This window comes from Capra hircus, chromosome 25, assembly GCF_001704415.2.
Source record: "Capra hircus breed San Clemente chromosome 25, ASM170441v1, whole genome shotgun sequence".
In the NCBI taxonomy this organism is placed as follows: domain Eukaryota; kingdom Metazoa; phylum Chordata; class Mammalia; order Artiodactyla; family Bovidae; genus Capra; species Capra hircus.
The window spans coordinates 21,275,366-21,286,930 of record NC_030832.1 but is presented as its reverse complement, the minus strand read 5'-3'; the positions used below and the strand labels follow the sequence as shown (position 1 = coordinate 21,286,930).

General features: G+C 47.6%; 1 protein-coding gene across 1 annotated transcript in view; it reads right to left on the bottom strand.

Moving 5' to 3' along the window:
- Positions 1–11,565, bottom strand: part of PLK1 (polo like kinase 1) — a 14,592-nt gene extending 3,027 nt beyond the window's left edge. Inside the window, exons 1-5 of the mRNA XM_005697608.3 lie at positions 6,974–11,565; positions 6,148–6,316; positions 4,602–4,746; positions 3,551–3,644; positions 2,077–2,296 (exon numbers count right to left, since the gene is read on the bottom strand). Of these exons, the coding sequence (XP_005697665.1) occupies positions 2,077–2,296; positions 3,551–3,644; positions 4,602–4,746; positions 6,148–6,316; positions 6,974–7,375 (1,030 nt within the window). The 5' untranslated portion in view covers positions 7,376–11,565. The remainder of the gene's footprint in view (positions 1–2,076; positions 2,297–3,550; positions 3,645–4,601; positions 4,747–6,147; positions 6,317–6,973) is intronic.

Sequence of the window (11,565 nt, the reverse complement as noted above, 5' to 3'; positions counted from 1 at the left end):
ACTTATACGTGACTGAAATCTAAAAAGATACACCCTGAAATTTTAAGACTAGGTGCATTTGGGTGGTGGAATTATGGATGATTGTTATTGCCTTTGATGCTTAAAAGTTCAATTCTTTCCCCACCAACATGTGCTAGCTCCTCTTGTATAATACGAAATTCTTAAAATATTTAAAGATCTGAATTTTCAATTAAAAAAATCTATGCTATGATAAAGACTTAAGTTTGAAAGAACAGAATATTTGAGACTTGCTTTAAAAACTCTAGCAAGAGAATGCCCTGGTGGTCTAGTGGTTAGGACTCAATTCTTTCACTGCCATGGGGTCAGTACCTGGCTGAGGACCCACAAACCACAGAGAAGAGCAAACAAAACAAATCCCCCCCCCCAAATCTAGCAGAAAGAAAAGGAAGAAGGTGGAAACGATAAAAACAAGTATAGGCAGACGATGATAATTATTAAAAACAGATGATGAAAAATGGGATTTATGTATTCCCCAAAAAGTTCACTCTAATTCTGGGTTTTGCTTTATGTCCAAGATCTGAAACTAAGAAGAAAGCAATCCTTTAAAATAACAATATTGTCTTATAGCTCTAAGAATAAATATCCATGAGTCCATACCAACCAAATAAATGAATGGGAGAGAAGTGACAGCTCTTCCTTATAGAAGAAGTTTGATTAACAGATGTAGAAGGAACAAGAAAAGGGGGAAAATCACCATTAGAATACCACAGCAATAACTGCTGTTGTATCCACCATGGATGCTGACATCAGTGAGCTAAAGTCTGAGTAGTGTTCTCTCAGAGAAGCTCCCCATGGGGTATAAATTAATCACTGAAGGAAAAACAGTAGCTATGCAGTGGAGGCACCACCTTAACCAAGTGATCACCAATCAAAGGAAATACTCATATAACCAAAGAAAGTATCAAAAATTAAAGCAAAAAGAAAAAGGTAATCCTTAAAACAGCAGTGTCAAAACTGAAATGAACTCCTAAAGTTGTGCTATATCCACACAGAGAAATAAAGTATTTCAAGTGGCTTTTCTTGGGGTTTTTCTGTGTGTGTGTGTGAAATATAGTCTAAGGACAGAAAGAACTGCATAGAAATAAACATACTTTCATAACATACTTTATATATGTTGAAAATTCATGTATACCGTGTAAGCAAACAAGGTTTTCATTGTAAGAGAAAAAAATACAAGCATAAAATTAAAGATCCTATAATATTAAATTAGACCCTTACAAATTATCAAAAGAGAATTAAAGTAGTAATTTCACAGTGGAGAAAAAGTCTGCTGTAAGACAAGTTTGCACCAATTTCAATTTCCTGAACTTGATAACTAGGTCCTGTGTCGTGGTTAGGTGAAAGAATTGTTTTTAGGAAATATACACTGAAGTACTAAGTAGTAAAGGCCAGAATGTGTACAACTTACTGTCATGTTGTTTGGGACAAAAACAATACACACACATACACACACATATAATGAGAGATCCCCACCCCAGTTATGTATTTTCTAATTCTGCTCTCTGAAGAGACCTAGAAACAACGACAAACCAAGCAACGAGATGTGGTTTTGTAAAAAAATGTCTATCCTTTTAGAGAGATGCCTACAGAAGTTCTTGGGGGTAAAATGGCAAGATGTCTGGAATTAACTTCAAAAATACTTCAAAGGAACAAACAAGGAGCGATGAAGCAAACACTACAAATCTTAGCAAGTGCTGACTCTGGTGGCGATGTGGGTCCCATGCACACTGTGCTCCATGTGTGTATCTGAAGCTTCTCAACATTTTTTCCAATGAACCATGCAGGGCGATATCAATGATATAAAAAATATATATTAAGAATTATTCAGGCATGGCATTTAGCCACTCTCTTCTCTCTGGACATGACAGGTCTGACTCAGTCACAGTAAGGTCTGTCTTCCCTGACAGGGCTATGGGAAAAGGCGTTTGCCACATGAGGATGGGGACCATGGATTCAAAGACTGGGGCCTGTCCTACTGCACACCTGAGCTTTGGGGACCATCCATTCACACACGGAGGCAGGCAAGGCTGTTTGTCTACCCACACTCTGGTTTACCTTTATTGAGGATGGTGAGAGGCTTCCGGTTGCTGGGGTCCAGGCTACTGGGAGCGATTGAAAACCTCGGTGGAATGGTGAGGCAGGTGATGGGGAGGCGGGCAGGGATATAGCCGGAAGTGAAAAACTCGTCATTGAGCAGCTCGTGAATGGTTGGACGGGCACTGGGATCTGGCTGAAGCATCTTCTTGATGAGAGAGGAGGCCACGGGGTTGATGTGCTGGAGGGAAGGTGGGGAGTCATAAGCAGGATATGACACAGGACCAACCCAGCTGCTGCACCACCACCCCCTATCCAGCCCCAAATACACACACCATGTTCAGTGGCTATAAACATCCCAAGTTTCCACTGGCAGCTTTACTAAGTTGACAAGTTGCTCACCACTAGAATAGCACTTGAAAACAAACGCTTAGAAGTCATAAAGGCCTGGTGTAAGTCCCAGTTCTGTCCCTCAACACCAGCTGTGCCAACCAATCCAACTTTCTGGGCCTTTGTATCTTCATCTATAAAGTGGGGACACAGCACCAAGCTTGGAGCCCTGGCAAGGAGACCCAACCGAGGGTAGGTCAAATGCACAGTAAAGCCTAGCATCAACTTTGTATTTACTATCTACCAGCAAAATATTGTAAGCACTTCGTGTAGATGAACTCACTTAACCCTCAGAGAAACACCCAAGGACTGAAGCTCTCTAGTACTATCCCTCTTTTGCAGATGAGGAAATAGGCACAGAGAAGTCAAGTGCCTAAGATACATCCCGAGTGAGTGGTGGAGCCAGCACCCACACTGAGGCAGTCAGGTGCAACCCCCACACTGGGAACCGCTCTACTCGGCCCAATAATTGACCCTCTGTAACGGATTCAGCCCATCCATCCTGATGGAGACAGGGCTCTTGGCTTCACATAAGACAAAGATGCCAAACTGTGGAAGCAGCTGTGTGCCAGACTGCTGCCGACCATCCCTCTCAATGCACTCTTGCTGGGGGCTGCAAAAGCACGCCACTTCGCCTCCACGGTGGTTCGAGATTCTGTGAGCGCTCGCTGTGTGCAAGATGCTCTGGGGCAGGGACTCCACTTCACAGATGGGAAACTGCAGCTCAGAAGACTCAGGCCATTTGTCCATTGTGATCTGGCTAAAAAGCGGCAGAGCCCATCTGAACCAAGACAGTCCACAGCCAGGCTAAGCAGCACTTCTCCGTCTGCCCCTATTCTGGCTCTTTCTCTCTGTTTTTCACGTCTTTTGGGTTACTGCCCAACTGATGAGAGCCTGCAAACTCTCATCCCAAGAAAAACTGTTTCTGTACACATACATCAGCCTCTGTATGCAATTTCAGACAGGACCCTCTAAAGCTCTTACGCTTACTCATGGGGTGGCATTGACCCATCTCTTTCCCCCGGAAATGGCTGGGCTCCGTAAATCACTTGGTGGGGGAGGGAATTAAATAAAACAAATGTAAACTTAAAGTGGTTTTAGTCACCTTGGGAATACTGTATTCATTGTTCTTGATCCGGAGGTAGGTCTCTTTTAGGCAAGAGGTCTCAAAAGGTGGCTTGCCCACTAACAAGGTATACCTGTAAGCACAAGGAGGGATTTGGCTCAAGGCTCCCAACCAAAACCCAGATGCAGGGAGGAATCCTCTCAGGGCCAGAAAGGAAGTCAGACATCTTTTGGGCATTCACTGTGACTCTGGGGCCCCAGAGGACAATTCACAAGTTCACTAAGCAGCCCCAGGAGCCACGACACTGGCAGGGAGGTACCCTCGGTAGAATACAGGTGATGAAACTGGGTTCTAATGGACCAGTGACTTTTTAGCTATAGCCTGCGGTAATCTAGGGGCCAGAGGCTGCCAGCTAACATGGAACAGGTCCAAGCAGGGGTCACTTGCTCCTTGAGGCAGCCCCACAGTTAATAGTTCTGTACTTTAGGCTGCAAGTTTTCATGTGGGAAATTCCAAGGCAAAGAAGTAGGAAAGCCATTTCTAACTCTCCAGTATCCAGGGAAACAACAAAAGGGGTAACACCTGAACAGGCCCAACTCTCTGCCCACCACCCACCTCTGATGGCCTTGACCCAGACAGACCACAGGACCTCCTCCTGCCAGCACCACTCCTGGCCTAATTCTTCCCACCCAATGCTGCTTTTTAGATCAGTGGTTCTAATACTTTATTGTGCATAGAAATCACTCAAGGGTCTTACAAATACAGATTGTGATCCAGTTAGTCTGGGTCTTGAGATTCTGCGTAACAAGTTCCTATGTGATGCTGCAGCTGGTCTGCCGTACTTTGAATAGCAAGGGATTAGAGCAAGTTTGTGGAGACATTCCCTCCCTCATTCCCTGAACCCACAGCCCAGGCTGCAGGAAGCCTACAAGATATACCAATTCAGCAATGAGGCTTCCTTCAGAGGCCATCTGTCCTCTGGAGCAGCCTTTCCAAAGGCGGAAAGGTCTGCAGGATAAAGCCTGCCAAGTGAGATGTCCAGAAAGCCCCTTGCTGAGACTGGTGGGTCCTGAGACAACTCCCAACTTACATGATGCACCCAATGGACCATACGTCCACCTCGAAACTGTGCCCTTTCTTGCTCAGCACCTCAGGAGCTATGTAATTAGGAGTCCCGCACAGGGTCTTCTTCCGTTCCCCGTCATACTCCACTTTGGTTGCCAGTCCAAAATCCCCTGGGACAGAGGGAGGAAGAGGGAGGCTCAGATGCCAGCTTCTGTCGTCTGTCAATGCAGACAGCTGGTTCAGCTGGTAACCATCAAGAACCAGGGTCAAGCGATCTCTCAAAGCCTCTAGTCCTTGTGTACAGCAAGGACTAGATTCCTGTTACCCAGGAATCCTCCCACCATGCTGGCCCTAGGGAAGGGCCTCCCAAAGACTCTCATCACCCCTCCCCTTAGAAAGGAGGGGTTTACTTCTAAAAGGGAACTGACAGGGATCTGCTAAGTCACTTCAGTCATGTCTGACTCCGTGTGACCCCATAGATGGCAGCCCAATAGGCTCCTCCGTCCCTGGGATTCTCCAGGCAAGAATACTGGAGTGGGTTGCCATTTCCTTCTCCAACACATGAAAGTGAAAGTGAAGTCGCTCAGTCGTGTCCGACTCTTCGGGATCCATGGACTGCAGCCTACCAGGCTCCTCCATCCATGGGATTTTCCAGGCAAGAGTACTGGAATGGGGTGCCATTGCCTTCTCCAACTGACAGGGATAGCAAAACTCAAACACCTTCAGGGATTAAGCAAGTAAATGTCAAGATGGCTACTTGGCAAGTTTGTGAGGAAGTGATACGGAGCGGTGGGGAATGTGGCAAACCATAGAGCATCTAAAGGGAACAGCTGCTGTTCAGTACAGCAAAGAGCTGTCTTGAGGGAACGCTACCCCTGTACTGCTGGAGCTCTCGAGTGTTTAAAAGGAGCTCCAAATTCAAAATTTTACATCAAGGCTCTCAGTTTAAAAAAGTGAAAATGAGGGGCGGCTTCCATGATGGCTCAGTGGTAAAGAATTCACCTGCCAATGCTGGAGAAACAGGTTCCATTCCTGGTCGGTGAGGATCCCATGTGCCACAGAGCAACTAAGCCCATGTGCCACAACTACTGAACCTGTGCTCTAGAGCCCTGGAGCCACAACTGCTGAAGCCTGCACACCTGGAGCCTGTGCTCCACAACAAGAGAAGCCACTGCAATGAGAAACCCGCACACTGCGACGCAGAGTAGCCCCCACTCACCGCACCAGAGAAAGGCATGCAGCAGCGGAGACCCAGTGCAGCCGAAATAAGTAAATTTAAAAAATATTTTTAAAAAGTGAAAACAAATCCAAATTCTTGAAAAAACAAACAAAAAACTGTATAGAACACACTGCCCCCCTCAAAGCACATCTGCAGACAAGACACTGGTTTGTAGCTCTTTAAGTTCCTGTCCTAAGAGAGGATTCTAGAAAGCCAATCAACAGCCCAGACTTCCTACCATCCTCTTCCTCTCTGCCTTGTCTCTTTCCAAATTTCCTCTTCCTCACCCTCCCTCCCAGCTCCTCCTCATTCCCACTGCATGTCAAATGCCCTTGCAGTCCCAGCTCCTTACCTATTTTCACCTCCAGATCCTCGTTCAGGAAGAGATTGCCCAGCTTGAGGTCTCTGTGAATAACGCGGTTTCCGTGCAGGTACTGGCAGCCCAGGACGATCTGCCGCAGGTAGTAGCGGGCCTCGGGCTCCGTGAGAGCTTTCCTCCGCTTGTGCAGCTCCAGGAGAGACTGGGAGCAGGAGGGAAGGAGAAATGGGAGCCGGTGCTCAGACCCAAAGCAGGGAGGGAGTGTCATTAGGTAAGGGCAGCCAGGACCCTACTACCCATTTCTTCAGGACAACTGCGATCCAGACTCCCCCCAAAACCAGGCCGCAACAGTTCATAGCAACCCTCTCCCACTGGCTCCCTCCCAAAACCCTTACCTGGGACCCCTCTCTCAGACCACTCCGGAAGCTCAGAGACCCCAGTATCCCGGTCCCGGAACTCTTGGCAGCAACAGGTCCCTTTCCTGCCCCTCCCCTCCCCCAGAAGCTCCGAAGTCTGGCTCCAACTACCCTCTGCCTGACCCAACCCTACTCGGGAAAGTGAGGGTCCGCAATATCCCTTACCTAGCAACTCCGGAAGCCCTGGCGTCCATAAGCAAGGTTCTCCCGCACCTCCCCCAATCCGCCCAACTCCTAGCGTTCAGAAGCCGCCTTCCCCAGAGGCCCCAAGTGCCGAGAACCTTCCCTCTCCCCAAGACTTTCTCCATTTCCAGTTCCAGGTTCCCAGCACCTCTTCCCTAGCAGCTCTGAGCCCCGGGGCGGCCCTTCGCCAGCAGCTCCGGTTCCCAGTGCCCCAACCCCTGCCCCCAGGGCAGTTCCAGTTCCCCAGCAGCGACACTAACCCTCCGGCGGCAGAGCTCCAACACCACGAACACGAAGTCGTTGTCTTCGAAAAAGCCGTGGAAGCCTACGACGTGCTGGTGAGCGAGGCTGCGGTGAATGGATATCTCCATGGACATCTTCTCCTTTTGGTGCGGTTTGAGCAACAGCGACTTAGGCACGATCTTGCCCGCGAACACCTCCTTAGTGTCCGCATCCGAGATCTCAAAGCACTTGGCAAAGCCACCCTTCCCCAAAAAGCGACCCCGTAGATAGCGCCGCCGGCTGCGAGGGTCCACTAGGACCTCCGGAATCTCTTTCGCCGGCGGGGCGGCCGTCGGAGCCCCGGGAGCTGCAACTCCGGGCGCTTTCCCTGGGTCGGCTGGTGCCCGCCCCAGCTTCCCTGCAGTTACCGCCGCACTCATGTTCCCGGAGTTGCTCAGCGGACCTAGCAGGGTCTAGGCAGAGGCTTGGCACGGCTCTGCCTCTCCTCGAATTCAAACGCGGCGCCGGGAACGTTACAAGAGCCTACGCGCTACTGATTGGCCGCGGGGATTTAAAATCCAAACCCGCCCGCCGCGCGGCACTCTGGGAGCGCTCGGCACTGCAGCCGCCTTTAAACTCTCACCCAGGCCCGGGGAGGAGCTTGATTGGCAGGGATGGCGGACGGAAGACACGTGGGATGCCTGGGAAACCAAAGCTGGTGTGGGGCTGCTGAGACCCCGCCCCAGAAGAGGGTGAGTTCAGGGTTTCTCCTTTCTCGACAGCAGGGGAAGCTCCTGCAGTCCGCGAGGACCTCCTCCAGGAAGCTTTTCCCAGCACCTTCCTCCATCCCCACCTCGCCTTCTAGATTATAAACTCTGAGAATAGAGACCTAGAATGAGAGACAGCATGGGGGAGCCCTAATATCCGCCCCAGAAGTCACCAGCTCTCTTCCAAATCACCCCATAAACTAAAATCGAAGTATAAAGAGAATGCTTGCCAGGCAAACGCATCTTCCAGACAAACCCCCTACTCTTCTTCAAATAACAGCAGGGGCCACCAGCATCACCAACACCTGGGAGCTTGTTAGAAAGCCAAAGCTTCAGGCCTCAACGCAGACCCCCCCAATTCAGAATCTACCCACTGATTCCCACACATATTGAAGTTTGAGAAGTACAGTACCAGAACCCCACCACCCCCGCCAGGGTCATTCTGCAAGAAAATTGTCTGGCTGGCGCACTGCTCTATTTCCCAGTGCCTAAAATAGTGGACCCTCAATTGTTTTGTAAGAGGGAAAGATGACAGGTTGGCAGAATGCCTGGCAAACTGGTAAGCCAAGGTCAAATTTGGCTGCAGAGGTGTTTTGTTTGGTCTTTCACTTTTTAAAATTTGGATTCATATACAGGACTGAAAAATCAAGAGAGCTCACATAAAAATGCAGCTTTGAAAAAACTATTAGCTGTTGCAACTCTATGCTTACTTAACATACCTTCCCAGTTTGTCAGAGTTCCCTGCTAACCCTCCTTTGCCCCTTTGCCTGTCTGGCTTCCATAGATACTTAAGTGGCAACCCGAGAATCACTCAAGTTGTAAGCCCAGCATCCTATGATGTCTTTGCTAGGAGTCAGCAAAAGTCATATCACAGTTATCTCTTTACATAACTCCCAATAAACTCAGAGGCAATGAAGACATCTTTCCTACCCCATGTCCCAAGCTCTCAGCACAATGCTTGGCAAAAAGGAGTGACTAAAATGCTTTATAAATAAAAGGAAGTTGTTTTTAAAAATTATTATTTTTTAATCCCTGTGGTGTACAATATTGTTTTATCTTTTTATAAAGTTGAATCTATGTACCGAAAAAGTATACATCTATTAACTGGACAGCTCAGTGAATTTTCACAAAATGAGTATACCTCATGTAAGCAGCACCCAGACTGAGAAAGAGTACACGACCAACCACCCCGTAAGTCCCCCTTGTGCCCTGTGTGGGGGGCCCCAAGACCATCCCCCTACAGGACTCAACATATAGTCCTACTCATAGATGACTAGGATTTATTACAGTGAAAGGTTATGAAGCAAAATCAGCCAAGGGAAAGGTGCATAGAGCAAAATCCAGAGGAAACCAGGCACAAGCTTCCCAGAGTCTTCTCCCAGTGGAGTCAGTCACACAGGACACACTTAATTCCTCCAGCAATGAGTGTGACAACACGTGTGAAATGTTATCTACCAGAGAAGCTCATCAGAGAGTCCAGCCCAGGGCTTTTCTGGGGCTTGGTCACACAGGTACCCTCTGCCTGTAACACACCAAAATTCTACATTCCTGGAAGGAAAGCAGGCATGCAGCATAAACCACACTGTTTACACAGTTTAAACTCACTAAGCAACTCCTATCATTTAGGGAATGGTGAGAACTCTCCTGAAATTCAAGAACCCAGATGCCAGCTGAGGGTCAGTCTTCCAGCTGATGGCACTGGGAGCTTTCCTTCAGGAAAAGGGGAAAGTTTCCAGAATATTTCTGAGAAATGAAGATCATAAATGCTCTCCCCGCCCCCAAAGCTCCCTGGGTGCCAGGCTTTTGATCAGCAATACTAACGTGACATTTTTTCAATAATCTTTTATTCTCATCCAGGCCTTTCATCCAGAAGGGCTGTGTGCAAGAGACATGGGAATAATTTTGCAGATAAATATTTTAATATAATTTAACTGGAAAAATATTCAGGAATTGATCAGGATATGTTATGGGCTGAACTGTGTTCTCCCCAAATTATATGCTGAAGTCCTAACATCCAGTACAGAAGGTGACTGTATTTGGAGATATGGCCTTCAAAGAGGTGATTAAAGTAAAATGGGTGGGCCCATCCAATATGACTGGTGTTCTTATAAGAAGAGATTAAGACACAGACATTCAGATAGAGGGGCAACCATGTGAAGATACAGTGAGAAGGCTGCCGGGTACAGGCCTAGGAGACAGGCCTTAGGAGAAACGTGCCAACTGCTTGCTCTTGGACTTCTAGCCTCTAGGACTGTGAGCAAATACATTTCTATTTTTTAAGCCATCCAGTCTGTGCTATTTTGTTATTGCAGTCCTAGCACACTAATAGAGGATGAAGTCCTGAATGTAAAAATTTTTACAGTGGGTTTATATAACCTTCCTGGAGAATCCCAGGGATGGGGGAGCCTGGTGGGCTGCCATCTATGGGGTCACACAGAGTCGGACACGACTGAAGTGACTTAGCAGCATATAACCTTCCACCCCCTTTCCCCAGAGACAGCCTAGAAAAGATCAGTCCTTTTCCAGAGACAGCTACACCAGAGTAGTCACTCTGCCTTACAAGGTGTGTGTACAGAGGGCAAAGTGAGGAGGCGAAGTAAGCCTATCAACCCGTGGTAGTAAAGTTACGGCTCACCCAGGAGGTTGAGCACACAAATCAAAAGCATCGAGCCACCCTCAGGGAAGGCCCAGAATCTGATATGTCAAAAGCAGGAGGCGGCCGGCGGTCAGAGTCTCTGTGATGTGCCCTCCTCCAACTTGCAGGTTTGGGCAGGGATCACAAGTCAGGATGCAATCAGCCTCTGCATCAGACATAAAAGAGCTGATTAGCAGCTTGATTTTAGATGGTCCCGTCAAAGAATGGCTCTTTCCTGTGGGCATTTGTATGTGACCCAGTTGGTACAGCCAGCATCCACGATGTATGCTGTCATCATTTAGAGCTCCAGAGAGGAGCCCTAAATCTCCAGTGGTCCCAGAGTCTGACTGAACTCTGCCCATGGAGCCTGGGTCTGCTTTCAGTTCAGCACTGCTCCTTGGGAAGCTGAAAGAGTGTACTGACAGCCAGTGTTAGGGTTCAGCTTAGAGTGAGGTCCAGGCAACGAGGGTCAGTGAACTGGGGATTCCAATCAAGCCGGGTACTTTTCTTCAGCAGTAGCAAAGGTGTGCTGCAGTGCCAGACAGCATGGTACCCCTTTTGTCAGTCTCAGAGTCCAAACTGACCCACTCAAAAACATGCATATCAGACTGGACAGTCATCAACCTCTAAGGGTCAGACATCTGATTTCAACAAGGGCCAATTCGAAACTTAACTAATTGCTTTTTCAAAATCCAAATGTGTATTTCTATTCAGAGAGTGCCTCTCTTCTTATGTTGTCACCCTCTTTCCAGAGGTTCCAACAGACACAAATCATAGCAAAAATCATCAGGTATGGAGACTTGTTCTGGTTCTAAAATCCAAAGAATTTAAATTCCAACCTACCTATGGATAGGAAAAGCAAGGAAGCTATACCCCACCAATACCTTCTTAATTTAAAATTTGCATGTTTGAGATGGCTCCACTAGCATTTATGAAATTACAAGCATGTAACATCATAAATCAATTTTATCATATCTCCAGATACAATGGCCACAAAATACAAAGCCATTTTTTAAAAACTTCCCTTTTTTTCACATTGCAAATGTACTCAAACCCCTAGTAGTAAATTCAGCATGTACAGGGTTATCATCACAGGCCAGCAGTGTTCACTCTTTCCTGCACAGGCCCCCTTTCAGTAATAAACCCCCCAAGCGTATCCACTATCATACATTTTTAAGCAACAAATTCAACCAATTAAAAAAAAATTAGGGAATTCCCTGGCGGTCCA